The sequence below is a fragment of the Phoca vitulina genome, unplaced genomic scaffold (genome assembly GCF_004348235.1).
Source record: "Phoca vitulina isolate PV1807 unplaced genomic scaffold, GSC_HSeal_1.0 scaffold14, whole genome shotgun sequence".
NCBI classification, from domain to species: Eukaryota; Metazoa; Chordata; class Mammalia; order Carnivora; family Phocidae; genus Phoca; species Phoca vitulina.
This window is the reverse complement of record NW_022589717.1, coordinates 22,392,072-22,418,485: the sequence shown is the minus strand read 5'-3', so window position 1 is coordinate 22,418,485 and position 26,414 is coordinate 22,392,072. Positions and strand designations below refer to the sequence as shown.

At 42.0% G+C, this 26,414-nt stretch overlaps 1 protein-coding gene across 3 annotated transcripts; it reads right to left on the bottom strand.

The window, feature by feature from the left end:
* Window positions 1-8,677: 8,677 nt before the first annotated feature.
* Window positions 8,678-23,018, bottom strand: LSM6 (LSM6 homolog, U6 small nuclear RNA and mRNA degradation associated). Of its 3 annotated transcripts, none has more exons than XM_032412943.1 (5): window positions 22,883-23,018; window positions 21,379-21,482; window positions 14,275-14,392; window positions 10,895-11,008; window positions 8,678-8,959 (listed from the first exon to the last, which is right to left on the bottom strand). In XM_032412943.1, exons 3-5 carry the CDS (start codon window positions 14,366-14,368, stop codon window positions 8,925-8,927), a joined length of 243 nt encoding a protein of 80 aa, XP_032268834.1. In that variant the 5' UTR covers window positions 14,369-14,392; window positions 21,379-21,482; window positions 22,883-23,018; the 3' UTR covers window positions 8,678-8,924. The 3 variants fall into 3 exon arrangements, with proteins under 3 accessions (XP_032268834.1, XP_032268835.1, XP_032268833.1); XM_032412944.1 differs by lacking the exon at window positions 22,883-23,018 and adding an exon at window positions 22,348-22,762; XM_032412942.1 differs by lacking the exon at window positions 21,379-21,482 and having other exon boundaries at window positions 22,883-23,017.
* Window positions 23,019-26,414: the final 3,396 nt, after the last annotated feature.

The following is a 26,414-nucleotide window of genomic DNA, read 5'->3' as shown; positions in this document are numbered from 1 at the left end:
CTGAACGGGGGTTTCCTGTGGCTCCTCTTTTCCGGGGCCATGGGAGGAAGGTGTAGCAGGTATGCGACTGTGGCCTGTGGGTGACCAGCCCCTGGGAGGAGCATGCAGATGACCGCATGACAAAATAATGATGAAAAACGATCTTGACAGGCTAGGGCAATGAGCTGCCTCTAACAAGATGAAATTAAACAAGGACAAATGTTAAGGGCTCTTCTTAGGTCAGAAAAAAACCAACGGCATAAACTCAAGATGGAGGAGATATGGCTCACCAGTAGGCATTAAAAAACAAAACAAAACAAAAACAAATGAACAAACAAAAAACATTTTAGAGCTTTAAGCTGAAAACATTCACTAAAAAACAAAACCACGACAATAATTTTAGTGCCATTTTGTCTCCTGAACAAGAGACATAATCGTTCCATTATATTCTGAGATTTTATTCTACATTTGGAATTAGATTCTGGGCACCTTGTTTTACTTTTATGGAAGATGAGTATATCCCAGCATTAAAAATAAGTTTTGAAACAGCAAAATAGTCATCAAGAAGCTCCTGCACCAAACACAACTATTTTCATTACTTGCATGCCATTTTTCATGTTGCATGCTCACTTTACAATGAGTGTACAGGAGCAGCGCCTGGGTGGCTCAGGCGTTAAGCATCTGCCTTCAGCTCAGGTCATGGTCCCAGGGTCCTGGGATCGAGCCCCGCATCGGGCTCCCTGCTCCGCAGGAAGCCTGCTTCTCCCTCTCCCACTCCCCCTGCTTGTGTTTCCTCTCTAGCTGTGTCTCTCTCTGTCAAATAAATAAATAAAATCTTAAAAAATAAATAAATAAATAAATAAATAAATAAATAAATAAAATGAGTATACAGGAGAAAATGAAATAAAACAGAATAAACATACACAAACTGGAGTGCATTTGGAAGTGAGTGACCAGAGTGGTTTGTAGACTCTGGACCATGCGTTTCCAAAGAGTGGCTCCGCAGACAGGGAGCTTCAACTCTAGGGGAGAGGTTCCTGATAACTGTCTTCAGATAGCTGAAAGGTTACAAGAAGAGGGTAGGCTTGTCCAAGGTGAATTTAAGGGCTACAAGGAAGAATAGCATTTGTAAAATCTTCCGAGTTTTTAAAGGGCCTTCTCTTAAAAAAATTTTTTTTTACCATCATATTGGGTTTGAAAAGTATTATTGCTTTGGTATTAGTAATATTTGCATTTTTATAGATTAGGCTATTTGGGATTAAAAATGTCAAATGATTTGAGCAAGAGCATGTGGACAGTATGTGGCAGGGCTGAGACACAGCCAAGGTGTTCAAGCCACAGTGGGACACACTTAAATTCAATATTACAAGGGAAAAAAATCCTCCTATGAGTAATTTCTGTACAAAATATAAATCTCCATATTTCCCCATAGATCGTGTATATTAACGAGGTAACGAGAGAAAGGTATTTAAGAATTGGCCATAGCAGTGGCTTTCAAATTTTTGACCACACTCTGTAACAGGAAGTAAATTTTATATCGCCACCAAGGGCACACACAACCAAGAATAAAATGGAAACAAAAGCTAACACAGTAATGCTAATAATTACTGTAAGTGGTGCACTTTGATTTTTTTCTATTTTACTTTTTTAAAATGCTGACCTTTATCCACTAAATTGATTTCATCTCCCATACCATATCATGTGGAACTAGAAACGGGGAACTAGAGATTTAGTGGGACTTCTTAGGTGAGCCAGAAAACCAAGAATTCCTTCCAACAACGAGATTCAATAATTCTGGATCTCCCCAAATTCAAAAACAAAATCCAAAACCCTAAATTGAAGTGCTTTTTGTTTCCAGTTTATTGTCTTTACTCTTATTCCAGCCTCTTGGGCTTTCTCACTCTTGATTCTATTTCTAGTATTATCCACCCCTAACTATACTACATCATCTGAAAAATCTTTTATTCCTTTACCTGAGTAACTGGTGAAAATGTTAAGCCGTATAGAAGCAAGCACAGACTGTAATATATTTTAAATATAGTTGTTCCACACGTCTGTTTTATGTACATTTAAATCCTTTTCATTTTGAGGAATCAGTTACACATCCTCTGATCAGACGAACAACTATTTTATTTTTGTCCACAAGGCTGAGAAGTTTTGTTCAATGTGTTAAGATTAAGAGAGGCCACTACTAGGCCATGGCTTGGTGGGTTCTGAGCATCAGTGAGATGATACATGCTGAGTGCTTTCGACCACACCTGGCACGTGGAAACTGCTCAGTAGTCGTGAGCCCAGCTGACATTGCTGGTGACCATAATGATGTCACAATTACATTCCTGTAGTTGAGTAGTTTAGAAACTCTGCCGATTAAATATCATGTGGTCTTGACATGCCTTGCTCAAGTGAACCCATCCCGCCTTCTAAAGAATCATCTTTTTTTCTAAGCCTTTTTAAATTTTTTTGAGTTTTTCAAGGTTTTAACATCTTCGAGTGTCTATTGTTTCCCTAACCTTTTTTTTCTGTTTATGAAACCAGAGCTCTTGCTCATCTCTCATGTTCTTGAATCTATAGGCTCCCACTGGCACTTCCGCTGTGTCAGCTACAGGCTGTTTTGGTGGCGTGTGTTCGTTGCCACTGGAGACTTGAGTTGACTTAAGAGGAGCTGCGGTCTTCGGTGTTTGTGTGGATTCTGTTTCTCTCCCAGAAATGTTTTCAGTTTGGAGATTACTCCTTTTGAAGAATAAAGAAACGGAATAAGACAGGAGCAGCCTGGTCTCCTAGCCACCTGTTAACGCCTCGGTGTCCTCATCAGCAAGTGGACCGTGCCTTTGTTGTTCGCTTTATTCTGAAAAGCCCCCGTTCATTTGGGGGTTCGGGCTTCTTGACATATTCAGGTGGTGGCTTACAGTCTCCTGAGCCGGTTGATGGGCCTAAGTCCCACCCCTGTCACTTCCTAGCTGGGTGGTATTGAGCAAGTTCCTTTTTGTGCTTCGATTTCCTCATTTGTAGAAGAAATGAGGTCTTTCTCATGGGGTGGTTGTGAAAATTAAATGAGTTGTAAAGAACTTAGGACGGTGGTGGCCAGCACAAAGCAAACCTTGAATACCTGTTAGCTATTCCATATCTTTATACAGAACTCTCTGAAGGCCAACCCAATTTTTTCTCTTTGGAGTTTGTATACAGGAAGAAGCTTTAAAAAGGTTCCTAAACTTCCAGAGTCTCTTCCCACAGGTGATGTTTTCTCTGAACTTTTTTTTTTTTTAATTTATTTGAGAGAGAGTGCTAACACGAGCAGGGGGAAGGGACAGAGGGAGAGGGAGAGGGAGAAGCAGACTCCCCGAGCAGGGAGCCTGATGCGGGGCTCGATCCCAGGACCCCGAGATCATGACCTGAGCTGAAGGCAAACACTCAACTGACTGAGCCACCCAGCGCCCCTTCTCTGAACTTCTTGGCATCTGCTTTCATAAAGACCAGGACATATGTCTGAGTACATTCAATGTTTATTTTATTGCCTCGTACACATACCAAGGTGACAAAGTCACCGCTGCCCCAGTTTCTCATCACTGCCCTGTTGGGGAGCATTTCCTCCTTATGAGTCCAGTATCAGCCCTCCTTGGTATTTCTCCTGATTTCTAAGCAATGAAACCATCAGCCAGGCAAGCCAAAAATGTGTCAGATGGTCTCCTTGTAGCAGGATGAACTTCCAGCAGATGTTAGAAAATTAAGGTCCCTGTTGCCCCGTAACTTGCCTCCTTGCCAGTGTTTTCAAACTTTCAAGTAATAATAATGGGGTGACGCTGAGGATGAGAGTATTTCCATCTGGAAGCAAAAACGCTTGCCAAAGACAGAGGTAAATTATTTAAGGGCATCAGGATTGTGTTTCTATGGAGTTAATTGTCAGCAGCAAGACAGAACACCAATGTGCCAGACATCTTCAGGATTGGAGATAAAAAGCCAAAACACAGCCCTACCCTCAGGGAGCTTCTAGTTCACAATGGCTCTCCAATCAACCTGGGTTCCTGTTTCCAATTTAAACTGGAGTACTGTGTCTCTCATTACACAAGACAGATGGGAACTTCTTTCTTGATGTTCTGTTAAATTCCCAAATCACCTGGGTCAGGGATGTTCATCCACCAGCCCTCCAAGGAGTCACTGTCTTCCTGCTTCCTTCATCTCCACACAGGTTTGAGGAAGGGTCAGCTTGTTAGAATAATAAAGAAATTGACATGAACCCAGAATAAGGGCAACTTTGAGAGAAATAATGCCCATATAATTTGGGAGGGGTGGTGTCGGGAACTGGAACTGTGGAGTCTAAAAGCTAGTCTTTCCCACACAACAGAAGAGGAAAGATGGAGGAAGAAGAGAATGTGTTGGGTTTTGGTAAGTTTCATTCATTAAAGGAAAATGAATGACAATGATAAAAGCAAGCATATTAAAAGTCTGCAATGGTTTTTAATAAAAAGTATGGTCTTTAAATTGTCTGTCTGGTAGCTTATTTAACCTGGTTTTCCTCTTAGTTAAAAGAATACTTTCATTTCCCTGAACAGGAGAAATAGATTCATCTGGGAATGCAGTTCTAACCGGGGGGAAAGTGGCTATTCTCTTTCAATCTCTATTTTAATATTTCTTAAAATAGGTATTTCTCTTTTCTTCTGAAATGTAAACACAATATGACATTTTGATCAAAGCCTACCATATCTCTTGCCATCCTGGACTTGGTCCTCACAGTTCTCAAAGTGATCAGTTTCAATAAAAGAATTATTTTTAAAGTTTCTATAATAAACTGAAAAATGATAAAAACAGCAAAAGTGAAGTCATAAGTAAACATCAAACAAAATGTATTTAACATGAAACATGGGGACGCCTGGGTGGCTCAAGTGGTTAAGCATCTGCCTTCGGCTCAGGTCATGATCCCAGGGGCCTGGGATCGAGTTCCCCATCGGGCTCCCTGCTCAGCGGGGAGTCTGCTTCACCCTCTGCTTGCCACCCCCTCCTGCTTATGCATGCTCTCTCTCTCAAATAAATAAATAAAATTTTTTAAAAAGTTTAACATGAAACACGACATGGCCTAGTTGGATGCTAAGTAAGCATCGCATGTGCCCGGGGTTAGGGTGTAGGTCATGCTTCCAGGAGCGGGGATGGTATGTGTGTGCTAAGCACACTTAGGGAGCGCAAGGGGGTTCAGGGGAGGGTGGTCGAGTGACCTAGCAAGCCTCACTCTAGACACGCCTCCAAATTATTTGCCTTTATTAGACATCTGAGCAAATGAGCCTGGGACAGAGGACCGTGGGTCCTGTCAGAGCTGGGCCGGGGAGCTAAAGGCAGCTGAGATTCACATTGATCCTGTCTCCGTTTCTCTCCTGTGTATGGACAGCATCTGATGATGCAGCTTCTAACGGGAAGACACGGCAAAAGGCTGCTGGCAAACAGCCTGTCGTGGAGTCATTAGGAATGGGGACATTCCAGAGGGAAAAAGAAATTCTAAGAGACAGTCCTCTCGAGAGAAGCAAGACTCTGCGAACAGCACCTGCAGCCCCCAGCTGAGGGGCGGGTTTTACGTGGGCCCGGGTGTAAAGGGCCACTGGCTGCCGATTGATCGTCCCTGTCGGACCTGAGCAGAGCGACAACAAATCACCGTCGGCAACCCCATCTCTGAATGTAGAGGACGGCAGTCCCTGTGCACACCTTGGGACCTTCTTATTTAGATGCCTGGGAGGCCGCACACAAGAGAAGATTGATTTATTGATTGCATGCACGCCAGACGGAGCCAGCGGGCGGGAGCTTGGCACTTAAGAGCCTCATCAAACAGCCTTGGGAACTGCTCCCCTAGTCGTAGCGACTCCCCGAGTGACCCGGGGCAAGTCACTTGACTTCTTTGCTTCAGGTTCCCGCACCTGGAAAAGGGGATGGCCTTGTTCCCTGACGGCCAAGGGAGAGTGTGAGGATGAGCTCAGGTGGCTGATGACATCAAGGTGGAGCTTGGCTCCCCTGTGGGTCACCGGCTGCCCTCCCAGCATCTCAGAGATCTGGGTCTGTGCTCCCGGCAGAGGACCTCGACAGAGGGTGAGCCAACTCTACCGCGCTGGAGGACCAGGTCCTATCGACAGGTCATCTTTGACCAAGATGGGCGGCACATTCGCTCCGTCAGGAGAAAGATACATACTTGTAAAGGGTTCCAAATATGCTGAAAAGTGAGCGCCATACAAACCTCACGCCTGAGAAGCGATGAAGTTCAGCGTTAGATGTACTATGTACCCTTGTGCTTTGGAAAGTTTACAGAACATGCTCCAGCTGCATACTGAAGACTCCATGACCATCTCTCCAGTCTGTGGCCTGAGGTCACGCTTACCTGCTCTATGGAAAGGTGGTATTTTTTTTAAAATTTAGGAATGTATTAACTGGGAATTTCTAAGTTATCCTGCAACAAAACCAAACCAAAGCAATCTTTTCAGACCCAGCTTCTGAAACCAGGAAAAGAACCAATCGCTATTTTTCTTTGGAATCTAATGAAGAGGTAATTAAAGCACGAGGAGCACGAGGTTCCTCAACCCCACTCTTAGCTGATAAAGGATTCTTTGTTCATGAGGAATAAAATCTGAGACTTTGCAGTTTTGGGTTTGGGTATACCTCTTAGTTTCTGTGATTAACCATACTGTGATGGTTAATTTTATGTGTCAAATTGGCTAGGCCATGGCCCCCCGATATCTGGTCAAACATTCTAGATGTTTCTGTGAAGGTATTTTTTAGATGAGATTAACATTTAAGTCAGCAGAGACTTTGAGTAAAGCAGATTACCTTCCATAATGGGAGTGGGCCTCATCCGAACAGTTAAAGACCTTAGTAGAAGAAGAGCAACCCTCCTGGAAGGGGAAATTCTGCCAGCAGACTCTGCCTCTGGACTTGAACTGCTACTCTTCCCTGAGTCTCTGGCCTACCAGCCGACCCTGAAAATGTGGGACTTGCCAGCCCCCACAACCGTGTGAGCCAACTCTCTAAATAAATCTCTCTCTCTACGCATACACATCCTATTAGTTCTGTTTCTCTGGAGAACCCTAATACACATACTGTGGTAAATATTGCCACTGTTCACCAATATTTCTGGTTTTCTCTCCTTCTGGATCCTGGAAACTTGGAACCATGGCCATTCACTTGCTTTGGCTAATAAAATGGAGGGCAAGTGACTGGTGTCTCCCCCGAGCAAAAGCATCTAAGAGCCTGGGCAGGACCGTTTCCGCTCCTCGCCTGCAGCGCCAAGCCTTGAGTCCCAGAGAGATGGCCGAGACACAAGATACTGGCTCCCCCAGCCAGAGCCTGGGGGTGACCACAAGGAGCAGCATCCCACCGACCAGCCCCTGCAGATGCAGAGCATGGGTGAGAGTCATTTGTTGTTTCAAACCTCTGAGATCTGGGGATTGTTTATGATTGATACACCGCTTGGGAAAAAAAGTTGTTCTGGTGATTTGTACTTACTGACTGAACCCTTTTCAAGCCCCTGTCAAGAAGTGATAAATTACTGAAGTGTAGCATAAAGTGTTTTCTTTTTGCTATGCCCATAGTAAAACCCTGTGAAATGTTTCTGGCCACCTTTCCTGGGTCATTAAAAAATAATTGTTTCCAATCACTTTGGTCTTTAAAATAAAACAAGACAAAATGCCACAGATCCTTCTCCAGAACCAGCACCACGCCTCTCCTCCCTTCTTCCCCGTCCTGCCCCCACATCCCTCAACCACACCACCGGCTCCCGGAACAGGAGTACTGCTGCGTTTGGGGAGGGAGGAGGAGGGAGGCCGGCACGACGTTCACACAATTGTCTGGTGTTCATTCAACCTTTGTGCCCAGATATAGTTGTTGTTCCTAGAGCCTGCATAAACTGCTCAGAGAAGAAAGCAGGGTTGTGGAAATCTCATTAATAAACTGTGAAAACCCTCTCAGCAGGAGTCACAGAATGCAGAGGGGCCGCCTTGAGCCAGGCAACAGGAAAGCTCAGTGCTCTGCTCCTGGACAACATCTCACTCCAGCGCGGCTCGGATTCGAGAAAGGCTGCCCGAAAGCCCCTCCCTGAGTGGGTGGGGGAGGGGGGGAGGAGAAATTCTCCTCCAATCACAGTTAGGCGACTGGAACCTGAGTAAGTTTACGAAGTCCAGGCTTTGCTTTAATCTAAACGACTGCCAGACAGAGGTAAGTACAGGACTAGTTCCTCCCCTCCTGTGCTTCATAAACATTAGAGAACACTGATGCCAAGGCTCCCAAGAGAGGGCAAGAAAATCGGGCAAGTCTACCTGCGCAGGACGAGGTGCAAGGTGACCGCAGACTGACGTCGCTCTTAGCTAACCGGAATATGGCCAACCTTCAGAGTTCCCTCAACTCCATGCACATTCCCGCTCCCTCTGTGGACATGCCCCCTTTAGGTCCCCAGCTCTATTTTCTATCCAGGTGACAGGATCAGAGGCTGAACTTCTGACCTCGCAAATCCTTTGCGGCCTCGGACTGAAACCGGATGCTTCTGTAGAACATCTTCCCTCGAGCATTTCATGTGGCAAGCCGAAGAAGATGGGCCCAAGAAGGACATCTCTAAAATGGTTTAATAATCATCATACGCATGCTTTCTTCAGACAAGTGAGTAAAGCAAATCCAATCAAATGACACGGTTTGAGACCTGAATTAAAAATCATGTAGACAGAAATGGATTTTTTCTTTCTTTTTTTTTTTTTTTATTCTTTTGCGTTCTGCACACTGACACAGCGGGAAAAGAAAATGCCTAGAACTTAAATATGGAGGAAGCTCTTTACAACTACATCCACGATTTTGTGCACTTCTCTCACTCGCATGTCAGTGAAAAATCACCAAGTATTATGAAACAGGACAAGTCAAGTCACAAAAGAACCAAAAAAAAAATCTCATAAAAAATATATCCAAGTATGAAAAGTATTGTCCTCTTGGCGTCTTCACATCCTTCTCTTCTGTGTACTTATATACAACACTGGAAAGAAAAAAAATAAACACACTGAAAAAAAAACACCTGTGCTTAAAAAATCATAATAGCAAGTTTCAAAAGCAAATAGATTTTGGCCTAACAGCTCTGCAAACTGAAAAGGAATTTTCATACCACACAACAAATTCTAGGACTACTGAAAAACTAGATTTGATGAATCTAGACCTCGGTTTGACGTCTTACAGGACTGTGTTCTAGTGTTCACTATGTATTTGACTGTAAATTGTGACCGAGAGGATAAAAAAAAATGGCTGTGTAAACCCCTGGAATGTAAGAATGTTTTATAATTATAATAATTCTGCTTGTAGTAAAGTAAATCAGTAAATTTACCAGGCTAAACCTCAGATTAACAATAAAAAAACATATTTTCATCCACCTCTCCAACATAAACTCTAAACTTGCTGTTTACTATTTTAACTACAACAGGATAAACAAGAGCTGAGGAGTTTGGGGGGTTTTTTTGGGTTGTTTTTAAATACTAAAATCTTTATTCTGCATTCCCTTTTAAAGTATCAACCTTTGGTGTTATCCAAAGTTTTGCTCAGCTATCCTCTTGCGACCACCCAAACTGAACTCTTTAGGACATCAGAATAAGACAAAACTTAGTAACTAGGTGACTCTAGTCAGCCTTTCACAGAGGTGTTCCTCCCCTCCCACCCCCAGGCCCCCTCAGACTCTGACCCGTCTGTTCAAAGTGAACATGAAGAAGTATCTTGATCAAAGAACATAGCACAAATTAAATAGGATCCTTTTTAAGAGACAAAGATGTGAATTTGGGAGTCTAAGGGTAACTACCACTGATTACATCACGGAAAAAGTTTTCATGAAGGGAAGCAGCAGAAGGACGGTAGAACTGGACCAGCCCAAGAAGCAGTGAGCACGGGACAGGATCCAGCCTGTCACCACTCACAGGTGACTACCGCTCTCAGCTGTCTGGAGATGGGGAACGATCAGAACATTTCTAGTAAATGGGGGGAGTAAAATAAGACTAATAGAAAAAAAATTGAGGAAATCCTACATGTTGGAAGGAATAAAAAGCCAGCAAAATATGTATACAAAGACAGGAGGTGAAGAAATATGGTACTGTAAGAACAGGATACATAATACCTACAACACAAGTCAGGATATTTAGTTCAGAGCCGAGATCCAACTGTTAAGGGGGATGAAGAAATTACCCAGAACTAAAGAATTCACATCAATAAAAAATCCAAACTCAAGAGCCCCCGAGCTCCATTTGGGGGGATGGGACCAAAAGGGGGGGATGGGGGAATGGGTCAAGGGCTAATTCCCTCAGTTTTGATGTTTTTCCCTTCCCCCTGAGAAATTCAAATACAACTTCTTTGATAGTTTTTTTTTAAGACGAGGTACTTAAGAGTAACCATAATAATCATAGCAACATACTAGCTGTTAAAAAGTGGAGTAACTTTAGAATCATGTTTCCTACTTTGTCATTTTTGCCAAACTAAAGGATATAAACCTCCACAAAAAGCATTTGAACGTTTAAGAGAGAAAGGACAATCAGCTACCTGATTGACACAAGCTACCTGCCAGATACTGCAAACCAAAGATACAGGGGAAATAGTGGCCACTCTTACAGCTCCAACTTCCAATGTGAGAGGCAGCGTCGGGGGAATTTAATAAACTGTATTCGGGGCTCTGGGTCAGTGTCCTAATGCCCCTCAGGTTCTCATTAGTAAAGAGAGGGAAGGTGAGAATGTCTAGTCCAAAATTCTGCGAAGCATCTTAAAAAAAAGAAACTGGTCACAATGAAGATCTGAGATTGAAGAAGTTAAAAATAAACAACGCAAAACTAAAACTAAACTCTTGAATTATGTAGAAAATCTGCTGGGGATCCTGATTATAAACGAAAAAAAAAAAAACTTTTCTTGGATGTTGCACAACCGTACGGCGAGAGAGTATTACCATTGTTTCCACGGATAAATGCATCACCATACTTATTCTTCAGCTGTCCATTTACATATTCTTCCGTCTGCTCCAGGGCTATATTCATGTAGCCGTCCAGGCAAGCCAGGACCCCTGGAGGCAGATTTCGTCAAAGAGAAGATATACAGGGCAAATAAGAGTTGAAAATTACAGGGTATACCTTAGAGCTGACAATCGCGTGATTTGTTAGCTCTTACATGCTTAATATAAAAATTCACACTGTAAGTGAAACACCATCGTTTCTTTCTACGCCGATGTGAGTGACGGCGAAGAAGCATACAGGGCGAACCCAGTCGTGGACCCACCGCCAACAGGGGAAACATTAAACTATCACGTGCTTCCTGGGCCGTGTGGTTAACAACAGCAAGTCCTAAAGCCTTCACAAAAATCACATAACGCGCATATTCCAAATAAAATAGCGTTCTCTGAAAGCTAAAATTGGGAGTGGGCAATTGTGCAGGGACAAATGACCACTGGCCAAGGCTCCTCGCTGCGAGTGGCGCTCCTGACTTTAGCCACTCAGTGAAACATGGGTCTGGCAGATTTACTGCATTCCTTCGCAACATCTACTGCAGCAGATGAATGTACTCCAGGGTTCAGAGGAAGTCTCCACAATCTGTTAAAATAATAGGAGAGGAGACAGCAGTTGCTCCTGAAGGAACATCCGAAAGCTGTGACTCGTGAAGAGCAGCTTGAGAAGACAGGGCACCATATTGCATTGTAACACATCCCTTTCTGTTTTGTTAAGACTTCGAAGAGTTTCAAATCCAGACTAATATAGAAAAATGGCCAAGAACATTCTAAGGAGCTTTTAAGGAAACTGAGTGAATCTTTTTAACTGTGTTGATAGTATAAATTGTGCAAAACTTGCCCTGATAATTTTTCTCAAAAGATGAACACATATAAGCCTCTGAGTCTCTAACTTCACATGGTATTTTCTAGAAAAAAAAGAATCGAGTAAAAACAAATACTACAAGTTTGATTCAATTAGCCAAGTCGATAGCTTCTTTTAGTCTCCACTTCGTTAATATGCTCCTCACTCCCTGCCTCTGCCCCCATTTTCCTCTAAACAAAAACGTTTCTTTTCCAAACTATGTGTGTAATGAGAACACACGACAGTAATCTAACGGAATACTCCTAGAAGCTGTACACTTTCAAAGAATCAGAAGAGATTATGAACAATAACTAACAATTATTTCCCGTCAAAAGAAAGCTTAAGCTATAACTTTCCAGTTTATTTCCTGCTGTATTATTTTACATCTAAACCACAATCCTAAGTGAGCAAGAAACTTCCGAAACATGACATGCAAATCTGTTTGAAAGTTAAGCCAAAGCATTTCAAAATGAAATATTCACTAACAGAAAAATACCTATTCTCCTAGCAAAGGTTGTTTTAAGAAAAAGATTCCAGGAGGTTGTAATGGTAACCCCCTCCCATCTCTAAGGGATAAACTACTATGAATAACAGAAAAAAAAGTTTTCTTCAAACTTAAGAGAAATTGCTACAGAAAGCTGGGGTTTTTTAATTTAATCATGATGGCTACTAGCCATGTGAAAGGCTGTTCAACCTCACTAGTAAACAAAGAAAGAGAAATAAAATGAAACTATTACTTGTTGCCAATTAGAATGGGAACGCTGAAAACAAGGCTAATACAAGGGTTGTTGAGAACACAGAGAAGAATAAGCCCATCTGCCCGGAGGGGAGGGCCATTGGGCATGCTCATTAACACAGAAATCCTAGGCCAGGGAATCTATTCTAAAGAAATACTTGGACAAGTGCTCAAGATACATGTCAAAGGAGCAGAGCTGTTTACTTAAAATAGCAAAAAATTGGTAAACACCTGCAAGCCCATTAATAGGAAAACTGGTTAAAAACAAAAACAAAAACTGTGGCATATCTACACAAGGTACTCCTATGCAGCATGAAACACTCTGTATTGTCAGAGAACTGAATGCATTCTTTTCATGTAAAAAGAAGAAAATCAGGGTGTATGTATAGCTGATCCCATTTATATAAAATTATGCTTATATGGACACAGGTCCAGACTGGTAGGCCTGATTATCTCTGGATGGAAGAATTTGGGGAAACTTTGCTTTCTTCTGTATACTTTTCTTCATTATTTGCTTTGAAATTCTTAAAAAAAAAAAAGAAAGAAAGAAAGAAAAAGAAAAACATGTATGCTACCTTTATAGATAAAAAAAATTTTCCCTAACAAGTGTAGAGAAAAAAAGTCAGGCTAGACTGGTTGATCTCCTCAATGAAGTGGGTTCTGAGAAGACACTGAACACAATGTTTCCACCCTAACCAACTGCTGAATATGCTCAAATCTCTAGAAGTCTGTTATCTCCTTTGGGCTCATCAAAAGTTCATGGGTGTGAAGTGGTATGTAGAGACTTTATATCTCAGTATTCAGTATAAATCTATTAGTTCCACTATAAAAATTAAACTGGAGATAGGTTATTGATGTCAAGAAACTAAAGCAGTACATAAACAGCAGGGTGATTTCTTAACCAGGCTTTTAGTCAAGCTTGAGTTGGGAGTCCTAGCTCCTCCTTTACTAGATGGGGAGAAACAGATACCTCAAAGGATTTATATGAAGATAAACTGGAAATTGAAATGATTAGCACACACTGGACACATAGTAAGTTCTCAGGAAAATTAAGTTCGCATGTGTGGAAAGAGGAAAAAGCTCAAGACTACCATCCTCATTCAGAAAAGAGACCAAGAAAAGGCTTTACTCTGCTAATGAATTAGTAAGCTGCACCCGTGAAATATTCCAGGTCATTAACGTATTTGAATTTTGGAAGATTAGGATTTTAGTAACTAAAAAATGGGATTTGACACCATTCCTCCCACAAAGTTAATTTCAGGAGTGTCATAGCCTCTTTTAAAAAGAGCATTCTCGAAAAGAATGGAAAGGTGTATCTGGATAGCACATGCACTGTAAGAGTGGGAAGTTCATGTTGTAAAATGACACCGTCTAAACAGCTGCTTGCCAACCTTGAATACTTCGGCAAAACCAAATGCTGTTGTGCTAAGTGTTCTTCGGTTTCCAGTTATTCTTGCTTGAGGTGACTGAGAATCCTGGCTATTACCAGGACGTACGCATCCAGTCGCGAAGCAGAGACAAGGAGACAACAGTCACATGAATCACACCGGAAGTCAGAAGCACACAATCTGCCATGCACCTTGTCTCCAAAGGGAACCATCTCAGAGGTAGAAAAAGAAATGGGCATAAAAACTACTGGTAACCAATGCCTTTTTTTCTATTGGGTATGTTTAAGAGCTTAATAAAAACCAGTTAGGTCATATTTACTCATTTAGTTGCACCAGTGAGGAGAAAGCATGAAAATATTACCTCGATAATCCACCCCAGAATTCAATTTTACCACAACTGGTCGTCCGATGATCTGCTTTAAGAAGTCACTGGGGGTTTGCTTCCGTAGACTCATTTTATAACAATCCTGATCAAAAATCTGAAAAGGAGCAATAAAAGTAAAGACAAAAGTTAATTATTCACCCAAAAAAGCATATTTATAGGAAATCACGTACCAAAGGACCACATATGAAGACTCAACAATATTCACTTTATTCACTCCTATTACAACATGACAGCTAGCATGTTTGCAGTACTTACTATCAGCCAGATGCTAAGCTAATGCATGACCTCATTCAGTTATCCCACAGCAACCCCATGACACGGCTTCATCATGGCTCCCTGTGTTAACAGAGCCCCTGTTCTTAATCACTGGTCACTACTGTCTCCCACACGGGCAGTACCCCCATTACAACCACTGCCACCTCCATCATTTACCGCATGCTCATTCTATGCTGAGATCCTTATAAATACGGTCCCATTTAATCTTCATAGGAACCCTGAGAAGAAAGTCATAATATCCCCATCTTGCTAATGAAAATGAAAGCATAAAAACTGAAATAATGTGCCCCTAAATGTGATGGAACCAACATTCAAGCTCAACACAGTCATATTTTAAAGTCTGTGTTATATAATGCAGACATATTTACAAACTGATGCCAAGAGAGTGTTTCTAAAAATAATTATAACCATAACTGAGAGCTAATATCTTAGTGTACTGTATGCCAGCACTCACCTAAGCACTTCTCATATAGTAATCCATTTAAACCTATGACGTGATGGGGTAGGTACTGTTTTTAATCTTCATTTTACAGATGAAGAAAGAGTCACAGAGGTCCTGCTCTGGTCACATAGCTAGTAAGTGGATGACCAGCTCGCGCTCTGAATCACAACCTTATACAGCCTCTTGAAAGTTACTAATGCAGCCAGAGCCTTTTATTTACTCCATTAGAGCAGATATACACTCTATATAATTAAGATAAAGTCTTTTCTTTTTTAAGTTTTTATCTTAATTACCCGGTGCTCATCACAGCAAGTGCTTGCCTTCATCCCCATCACCCATTTCACCCATCCCCCCCTCCCACCTCCCCTCTGGTGACCATCAGTGTGTTCTCTATAGTTAAGAGTCTGTTTCTTGGTTTGCTTCTCTCCTTTTCCCTTTGCTTGTTTGCTCTATTTCTTAAATTCTACATATGAGTAAAACCATATGGTATTTGTCTTTCTCTGACTGGCTTATTTCACTTAGCATATTATTCTCTAGCTCCACCCATGCCACTGCAAACGGCAAGATTTCATTCTTTTTTATGGCTGAGTAATATTCCATTTCTCTCACACACACATGCATGCACACACACACACACAAACAAATATACATATATATATATACAACCTCTTCTTTATCCATTCATCAGCTGATGGACCCTTGGGCCGCTTCCATAATTTGGCTATTATAGATAATGCTCTATAAACATCAGGGTGCATGTATCCCTTTGAATTAGTATTTTTGTATTCTTTGGGTAAACACCTAGTAGTGCAATTGCTGGATCATAGGGGTACTTCTATTTTTAACTTTTGAGGAGCCTCCATACTGTTTTCCACAGTGGCTGCACCAGTTTGCATTCTCACCAACAGTGTACAAGGGTTCCTCTTCCTCCACATCCTCCCCAACACCTGTTGTTTCTTGTGTTGTTGATTTTAGCCATTCTGACAGGTGTGAGGAGGTATCTCACTGTAGTTCTGATTTGCATCTCCCTGATGATTAGTGATGGTGAGCATCTTTTCATGTGCCTGTTGGCCATCTGTAGGTCTTCTTTGGAGAAATGTCTGTTCATGTTTTCTGCCCATTTTCTAATTGCATTATTTGGCTTTTGGGTGTTGAGTTTTATAAGTTCTTTATATACTTTGGATACTAACCCTTTACCAGATATGTCATTTGCAAGTGTTTTCTCCCATTCCAGAGATTGCCTTTTAGTACGAAAAAGTCTTAAAATTCAAGAACAGGAGTCTAAAATACAGACAGAGCATTATATACCCAAATCAAACATACACAGTTGCCAATCACTCCTTTCAAAATTCATCTTGTTATATAATAGTTATCTGGGTCAAAGTATTTTGATAAACAAAAGTAACAAAACTGTAGTTACTTAAGCAAAAACTAACAGCAAAAGGACTTTGGAAATTACTATTTCTGTTTCGGTCAAATTCAGCTCACTGTTATTTTGTAGCCATATAGTACTGACACTTAAAAATCAGTATGGAGGGCGCCTGGGTGGCTCAGTCATTAAGTGTCTGCCTTCGGCTCAGGTCATGATCCCAGGGTCCTGGGATCAAGCCTCACATCGGGCTCCCTGCTCCTCGGGAAGCCTGCTTCTCCCTCTCCCACTCCCCCTGCTTGTGTTCCTGCTCTCGCTATCTCTCTCTGTCAAATAAATAAAATCTTTAAAAAAAAAAAAAATCAGTATGGATACAATATTTTAAGGACTCTCCTCAAGAACTCAAATTGTTTTCAATCCAAATTTTTATAACACTTTCTCCCATAAACATCACTGCTTACTTCAAGTCTATCCACTCCATGATCTGAATATGGGTTCAGGAACATCGTTTAGAGATTTTCTCACAGTGAATCGGCCAGCTCAAGCAGTTTGGTTAAGCCAGAATGCTTGGTTACTGGCTTTTCGTTTCTTGAACAAATACGCCTATGTCCGCACACATTTTAGGGAACTTCAAAAACACGGCATTCACACAGGTTCTGACCTTAAAGAACTTAGAATCCAGAAGAATTTAAACTCTTGCTCCAAGAGTGTGAGTAAACAAAAGTGATTATAATTTCAGGAAAATAATTTTCTTTAACCCCAAAAAATCAACATCCTCAGTTAAATAAAGAAAATGCAAATTTCACAAAGTATGCTTGAACTTGGGGCTGTTCTTTGGACCATTCCCCACTCCATCCTCCTGAGGCTTGAAAGATGTTTAAAATGCAATCAGCTAGTGATTTTACTCAGCAAATTTTAATTTAACTTTCCCACTGGATTGCCAGTTTATTTTTTTAGCTACAGTCTCAGTAGATAACTGGAATTACAACTACTATTCAGGACGACCACTATTCATTTGAGACTCAGACCACACAATTTTATTTATGCTGTTTTGAGCACAAGAAAAAAATATTACAAAGTAAATCCTGTAACAGATTCAGTACTCTTGATGAGTTTAGTAAAAACAAACAAATCTTCCCATTCGTCTACAAACTGCCTTATTTATGTCCTGAACACGTGCTGTTTTGTCACTGAACGGGTCTAGAGACTATTAACTCTGAAGGCCTGATGGAGACTCAGCTCATGAGTCAGGTGCATTTCTTATCAGATGTGAAATCCCATGACGGTGCTTTCTATGTACAAGACCGAGACAAAACTAGCCGTTTCCTTTGTGTTAAAAAAAAAAAAAACCCACTAAGATGCATGGTCATGTGAAAATCCAGTTGACAGGAATATTACTAACTACCTCATCCAAAGTTAAAAGTTAATGACAGGGGCGCCTGGGTGGCTCAGTGGTTAAGCGTCTGCCTTCAGCTCAGGTCATGATCTTGGGGTCCTGGGATCGAGCCCCGCATCGGGCTCCCTGCTCCACAGGAAACCTGCTTCTCCCTCTCCCACTCACCCTTCCTTGTGCTCCCTCTCTTGCTGTTTCTCTCTCTCTGTCAAAAAAATTAAATAAAATCTTTTAAAAAATAAATAAATAAATAAAAATAAAAGTTAATGACAGCAAAAAGACCCCAAGCCTAGACAAACTGCTGGTATTGGCTATTTTTTAAAACGTTATTTGTCTTCTTTCTTCACCTTTTTAAAAAGCACAGGTAATACTCTTCTAAGCTCATCAAAGATCACACCTCTGGCATTAAAGCCACATCTTTACTCCAATTAGCATCAATCTCTTCCCGAAGGTGTTCAACACTTGAAACTTCTGTGCAGCGCCTGAGTGTCGGATGCACAGGCTTGGGGGGCGGCGGGTAACACTAATAAGATACAGGTAGCCTCGGGCCCTCAGAGTTTACACTCCAAAGCTGGCCCAAAAACATGTCATTGGAGAACTTTTTAGAAGTTGTATGTATGTGGATAGGATTATGTGGAGAACAGCACACAGAGAAAGCAGCTCACCCGGCACAGGCTTGGCAGAGCAGAGGATTTCTGGAGGTGACACCCCTGCTGAGTGGGAAGGAAAAGGAGCCCATCGGCAGAAAGGAGAGAAATCTTAGCAAAGACACTGGACGGTGCGTTTGCGTTTGAGGAGAAAATGCTACACAGGCCAAGAGGACAAAATGTAGGCGCAGTAGGGAGCAGGGCCACATTCCTGGCAAGCAGGGCAAGTCAGGCTAAGAGACCTTGGACTTGAGCTGCCAGCTCAGTTTCCCAAACACGAAAGCAACTGGCTCGCTTGGAGATTCTGATTCAGTAGTTCTGGGGCAGAACCCGGGAACTGGTTCGCACACGCCCGGCAGATTTCTCTGACCTGGCAAGTCTGGGGAACACCATGTCAGCGACAGGAAACACGACAGGGTCATGAGCAGAGACCTGCCTGAGCTCGGCTCCCCACGGCGGAGCATAAGTGGGCCACCTCACCTAGTTCTGACATGGCGGCGTTCCCCAAAGGTTGTCCTGGCTACAATCTGTCACTACTCTCTTTGACATTCTCTACCTTTTTTGTACTAGTTTTTCGCCCTCAAAAGATGGGAAGCCATGTGAAAGGCAAGACTACTACCAAGCTTTTCATTTTTTCTCCAGAGCATCTGCATTCTGCTAAATCTCTTGGGGAAAAAAAAATTTCAGAAGTTATTTGAAAAGGAGGTGGTTGCTTCAAACACATTTTATCCATCACTCTAGGAGACCACATCTTCTACATTCATCTTCATTAGGCTTCCTTGGTACTCCCCGTTACTTAATGACTTGCCCATAAATCCATTTTGTATGAGTAAATTGGTCTCAACATCACAATTTTTCCCATCACTTGGCTCACGTAATTTTAAGTGTTCATCTTTTAAATTGGTTAAGGCAGAAGGCACAGTGCTGACCATTTCTGAAGCGAGAGAAAAGCCTCTTGAACCATAAACACAGAAGAGGAAAAAGGCCTCCTTCCTGCAGGGTCACCTTGATAAAACTTCTCCCTTCAAAATTAAAGCCATAATCCCCTCTCTGCCTCTCTCCCTCCCCTGACTCCTACTCAGGCTTGTTTTAAATGACCTATTTTCAGAAATGGCTATTAAGTCAAAGGCAGTATATTTTCTGCCAGAAGCTACTGAGAGGTCTAGTATAAGAACATCAGCAAACTGCCCTGCAGAGATTTTTTTTTAGTAAAAGAATGGGGGAAAAAGAACCAAATTTTATTCATCCAACGATGTGTCAGGCTGCGTTAGATTCACGAGCAATTCACACAGTAACCCTGCGAGGTGGCAAGCACAACTAAGGTGGGGTCCCAAAGCCTAAGCCCTTTCAAAGCTGCCCTTTGGAATATGTCTAGATCCTCCCGTGACAGGTGGGCAACGGCCACAGACATCTATGGAGATGTAGGGGAGATCCAGCTGGAGAGCAGGAGCACTGGTGGAAAAATGCCTAAAGGGACAAAGTGCTGTCAATTAGCCTGCGAAGAAATACAATGGTCAAAGGTTAAGAAATCTATCTAACGTGATTTTGAGTTATGTCACTGAGCAGAAGACACGCAAATCCTTGCTTCTTGGCAATGGTTACCTGTAAACTTTCACCTCCTTGTAGAATATTTACAGTTTAGGGTGAAAAAAAATGTGAAAAGTAAATAATTACAATGAAGCATAACATTACAACCCACGTAAATGCAGCTCGAGACTAATACCTCAGTGTCTGAGAGGGCATCAGACACGGAGACCGGCTCTCTAAATATCTCCCTTCTCAGACAGTTGGGGTACCTAGTCCTTCTGAAGGCTTCATACCAATCCTTCCTCCCCACACGGCAGGGGGCTACCTTCCTCCCCTCCCTCACTCCAGCCCCGAATGCAGCACTCACAGCACCCCTTTCACTTATCACCCCTTTCACTTATCAGGCTGTTGCATAGTTCTCCTGCTGACCAGTCTCCCGTGGTAGGTTCTAAGCTTCTCAGAGACAGGGAAAATGGTATCCCTGGTACCTAAGCTCACTGGCCAACCCTGTGGGAGGCATCTAAGGTCAGTGCCAAGGAAAATCCCTGTCCCTTCCTCCCCCCCCCACGAACTATGGGTAGAGTGACTACCACGGTATCATCTGTGCACTTAAATGGCTACAGCATAGTAATATCTCTGTTACTGACCAGCAAATAAAAGAAAGATGAAGAAAACAGACATGTTTCCGTGTTGTACAAGAACCAGCTGCATCTGAGTCAATGGAGATGCTTGTTAAAATGCAGATTCCTGAAGTCTACTCCCCATCAGACTCCCTAGGCAAGGGGCACTATAACTTACATTTTATAAAGTTTCCCAAATGATTCCTATAAGCAAATGCGGACATTGAGAAATGTCCGGAGACATTCTGGATTGTCTTGAATGAGGAGGGTGGTGCTAGTACGTAGAGGCTAGGGGTGTTGCTTAACATTCTACAAAGCATAGATAGGACAGCCCTCCACAACAAAGGATTATCCGGCCCAAAATGTCAACTGAGGTTGAAAAACTGTTATAAACCCTAAATCAAAAAACCATTGTTCTCTGCTCTTAAAGTGACAAGGCATTTTTAAAAACCTTCAAGGTACAACAAATGAGAATGGGAACAGCTCAATTCTAATTAGATGATAGAGTACAAATTATAACTTAGTAGATGTTTTATTCTGACAGAAAGGGAATCTGAAAACAACTGTCAAAAAGTCTTGAAGGGGTTGCCGTTTTAAGTAATGGATTTCTAGTCCCGGTCATGAAAATGGTCAATTTTCCCATTTTTCAGTGTGACACTTCCCTCAAATGACTAAAATCTCTGTTATCTGGTACAATTCTAACAGGACAGAATAATCCAAGTGATGGCAACATTTTTTTAAATTCTCATACAAGTATGCCACAGTTTAGTTGAGAGACCACCCAATGCAGCATAAGGAGTACTCACTTGGGAGACGGAAAACCTGAATTCTAATCCCAGCTCTGCTACTTAATTTAGCTGTATGCCTTGGAGAACTCATCATTTCACCTCTCAAGGCCCAGGTTCCTCATCTGCAAAATAAGGGAGTTATGCTAGATGATCACTTAAGAGATCATCCTGCTCTAACAGTCAGCAGATCCAGTAACTCCAGTAATGCATTTACACACACACACACACACACACACCAAGATAATCCTCTAGACTCCTGCACAAAATTCAAGCAATTGGAATTGTGAAACACTACCATAAAAAAAAAAATTCCAAAGAGAGGCTGATGTATTAGACATATATTATGAGCTATCATGCATTTGGTGAGAACAGGCACAACCTTACATGAATGATGTAAACTGCCAAAACTTTTCCGGAAAACAACTGGGCAATGGGCATGAAGATCTAAAAAGACCATACTAGAACACAGCATCTATTGTAATAACTTCCTTGCCCAGAATCTAGTCCAAGTAAGTCATCTGTAATACAGTTTTTTAAATAAAGTTAATCAAAGTATTACCTGGGATGCTAAAATGAAAGAAAAATCCACAAACACCCTAAATGCCTCACAGCTGGGAAATGGTTGAATAATTTATGGGGCCTACACAATGACGGAATAGGTAGCCAATCAGAAGATGCAAAATTAGAAATGATATTTAGGAAGAATTTTTAAATGAAAGTGGACAACTATTTATACTGTTAACTGATAAGACAGGTAGTCTTAGCTCAGATAGAAAGTAGCACATACGAGAGTAAAATACAGAAATTATGGATGGGCTTCAGTGAATATTACTTTCTTCACTAAACCGTGTTTTCAATTTTTCAACAGTCCTGTGTTACTAAGGCGTGGGGAAGGGGGGCACACTAACCCACCACCAACCTTATCTGCCATCATCCTAATGCTAAACACCCTAAGCAGAAATACCCCCAAGGAGCAAGCGCACACACCTACGCAACAAATGCCCTGACGATAGGACCTAATGCCATACAACTGTGGGCGTCCGCAACCTGAGAACTCGGTAAGGTGGGCTAGTCCAAGCTCTTAATTCCTGGGGCTCAGGGGAACCACCCCGATGTAATCAGCGCAGCCCCGGAGCCCTAGGAAGCGAGGCCGGCCCGCGCAGTCGGGGCCCGCTTTCCCGCCCAGCCCGCAGGCTCAGGTCTGGGTTCCTGCGCAACTTGGACAATCAGGATTGGTCTCGGAAGGCATCTCGGTGGGGCCAGGTCGCTGCCGTTCGTCCCCGCGCGGTCTAGACGCCCCTCCGGAGGGGTTCTCAGAGCCGGAGACCACAGATCTCCTGGCCTTTCCAGGAGCCGAGGAGAGCGTGAGCGCATTCTGCTGGCGCCCGGGGTCTGCGCTCCGCCCCCCGCCCCGGCGCCTTTCAGGGGCTGCCTGGCCCAGATCCCCGCTGCTGCTCCCCGAACCCGCCCCGAGCGAGCCAACACCGGGGCCTCCAACCGCCCGCGCGGTTGCCTGGCTCACCTGGTGGCCGGGATCCAAACCCCCTCTCCAAGTGGCCCACAAGGCCGGCCTCCGCCGAAGATCCGGAGGAAACCGAAAGTGAAACTGCCGAGGCGGGCGGCACTTTCCTGCAGCAACCAAGGATTGCCTTTCCTGACTACGGCAGCCTGCGGGGACCGAAAAGGCCAGACTTCGGCGGCGCGCGCAAAGCCTAGAATCTCGTTTTGCCTAAAGGCAAAGTTGGTGCTTTGGAGGTCAAAGGAGAAAGCGCTGGTGCTTCCTCTTTTAACAGAAACAAACACCCCTAAAATAAAAAAACAAAACAAAACAAACAAACAAAAAAACCAAACTGGAAGTGATCTTTTAGCAGGGATTTCCTTTAGGTAGAAATGCAAGGAAGAGCTTGAAGTCATACTACACTGGAATTTACTGCTAACGTAATGACTATACTCAGACAGATCCCTGAATAAGTTAATGCAAATAAATAAATAAAACAGGCAGCCTCAAATCTTCAAATCCACCTTTGGATTTTGATTTAAGTGTGTGAAGATGAAGTCATTATTAGCAAGAGATTGTTTCCATGGCAACGTTAATTGCCACAAAAAGAATTAAAATCACTAAAGTAACTCTGTATTATAATGGCATAAATTGCGTTACATGACAATCTTTAATTCTAATTGGAAATGGTGTGCAGACATTATTTAAGTGCTGCTATGGGAACTTGGTTTGGAATTTTGCATGAATTCTCAATATTCTTGCTATTAATGGAAAGGGCAAAGAAAAAGAAGAAAACTGTTACACCAACACTTGATTCCATTTTTTCTTCACACACATACCCTCAACTTAAAACTTATACTTTAATTCTATTTGTGATTTGTAACGCTATAAACAAAGAAATAATATCTTTAAACAGATTTTTAACCCCATTAAATGTTATGGATCTAAGATGCAGAATTTTTTCCTAAGATAAAGATGTTTCCCTGCTTGGAAACCTCTCTTAGCTGAAGAAATGAACCCTTGATTGTTATGGCGACAGAGAGCAACTGGTGTGATTTGGTGGAAAAAAAAGATTTCTTTATATCCTTCCATAAAAGCTTACTTTGGGTAAAAGCCGAGCATTACAGATTTATTGAAAAGGCTGTATTTGAAGTTCTTGCAGTATAAAATATAATGTAAAACAATTAAGTATCATTTAAATAAAATAATTAGCTGCCAAGAACAAACATAATAGGATGTAAAGAAAGCCCTGTCCCTAAAAGCCTTCTTCACAAAAAACCTCAAATTGAACCGCATTCCTCACTGGTTGTTTCAATTATTTAAAAAAAAAAAAAGAATTTTTTAATTCATAGCCCTTTTCCCATTGCCACAGAACCCTGATGGAGTAATTTAGACTGGTGTGGTAGGCTGGGGGCAATGAGGCGTTTTAAGGGCACGGTTCATCTGCAGGGGTAGTTGCAAACTTTTTCAAGGGGCATGGATCTGTAAGGGCCCAACTAGACAAATGGGGTGGGCACCATGAATTACTTCATAAGCCAACAAGTTTATCAAAATGTAGTTGTGCCCAGAATCCCCTCAGCAGCTTATAATTGGCTTTTACTGATTCACAAGGCAATTTTCCATGTTTCACAAGTTTTTCTTCAGCATTTTTTATTATACAAAGGAAACATGTGCAAGACTTTTTCTGAATGTTAGTCCACCAACACTAACTTCAAGTTCTTCAAAACCCTGAACACAAACATTAATTTATGAAGGAGCCCTAAAGTCATAAATATAATTTGACAAGATTTAGTTTAGCTTACACAGTTTAATTTAGCTGAAATGTTACAGTTGATAAACCTATACTGACACATCATTATACCTAACTACCTGTCCATAGTTTATATTAGGGTTCTCTCTTGGTGTTGCACATGCTATGGGTTTTGAGAAACTTATAATGACATGTATCTGCCATCATCGTATCGTGCAAAGTATTTTCACTGCTGTAAAAGACGCCTATTCATCCATCTCTCTCCACTAACCCCTGGCAATCACTGGTCTTTTTAATGTCTCTATGGTTTCACCTTTTCCAGAGTACCAAAAAGTTAGAATCATATAGTACATAGATTGGCTTTTCAGATTGGCTTCTTTCACTTAGAAATGTGCATTTAAGGGGTGCCTGGGTAGCTCAGTCCTTAAGCGTCTGCCTTCAGCTCAGGTCATGATCCCAGGGTCCTGGGATAGAGCTCCACACCAGGCTCCCTGCTCTGCCGGAAGCCTGTTTCTACCTCTCCCTCTGCCTCTCCCCCTACGTGTGCTCTCTCTCTGTATCTCTGTGTCTCAAATGAATAAATAAAATCTTAAAAAAAAAAAAAAAAGAAATGTGCATTTAAGTTTTGTTCATGTCTTTTTATGGTTTGATAACTCATTTTTTTAGTGTTGGAGAATATTCCATTTTCTAGATGTACCACAGTTCATTCTCTTACTGATGGACGTCTAGGTTGCTTGCAAGTTTTGGCAATTGTGAATAAAGCTGCTATAAACATCTGTGTGCAGGTTTTTGTGTGGACCTAAGTTTTTAGCTCACTTGGATAAATACCAAGAAGCACATTTGCTGAATCGTCTGATGAGAATATGTTTAGTTTTGTAAGAAACTGTCAAACTGTCTTCCAAAGTGACTGTTCCATTTTGCATTCCTACCAGCAATGTCTGAGTGTCCCTGTGTTCCACATCTACACCAGCATTTGGTGTTGCCAGGGTTTTGGATTTTGGCCATTCTTGGAGGTATCTAGTGGAAGTTCATTGCGGTTTTAATTTGCAATTCCTTATTGACATATGACGTGAGGCATCTTTTCATATGCTTATTTGCCATCTGTATATCTTCTTTGGTGAGGTGTCTTTTGCCCATTTTTAAATCGGATGGTTCTTTTTTTTTTTTTTTTTAAGATTTTATTTATTTATTTGAGAGCGAGAGAGAGAGAAACAGCATGAGAGGGGATAGGGTCAGAGGGAGAAGCAGGCTCCCCGCTGAGCCAGGAGCCCGATGCGGGACTCGATCCAGGGACTCCAGGATCATGACCTGAGCCGAAGGCAGTCGCTTAACCAACTGAGCCACCCAGGCGCCCCGGATGGTTCTTTTTTATTGTTGAGTTTAAAGAGTTCTTTGTATATTTTGCAAATACAAAGAACAAATATGTTTTTTTACAAATAGTTTCTCCCAGTCTGTGGCCTGTCTCATTCTCTTGAGGCTATTAGTCTCAAAATAGGCAAATGTTGGTATAAAACACTAAGGTGAACCCTTGCCATTTCACTCGTTGTTCCAAATGTCTATAGTCCTATGCCTTTAAAAAACTATGTTCTTCAGTGTTTCATGTTCATAAGAGAAGGTATCATGTCTAGCTTATTTTATAAAACACCCAACAGCACTGTGAATATGTGGGTAATTGTATTATGTTGATGCTGATATGATAGATATAAATATGGAATTGGATTGGCCAGCAGTTTCCAAAGCAGATTTGAGTACCTAATCAGTGTTATGCTTCTAAGAATACTGGCTGGTCTTGTTCCAGCAATGCAT

Coding starts and splice junctions, on each gene's coding strand:
- LSM6 (XM_032412943.1), bottom strand. CDS start 14,368: ATGAGTCTACGGAAGCAAACCCCCAGTGACTTCTTAAAGCAGATCATC. Junction 11,009..14,274: donor TTCTGGGGTGGATTATCGAG/GTAATATTTTCA, acceptor ATCTGCCTCCAG/GGGTCCTGGCTTGCCTGGAC. Junction 8,960..10,894: donor ATTTATCCGTGGAAACAATG/GTAATACTCTCT, acceptor TTTTCTTTCCAG/TGTTGTATATAAGTACACAG.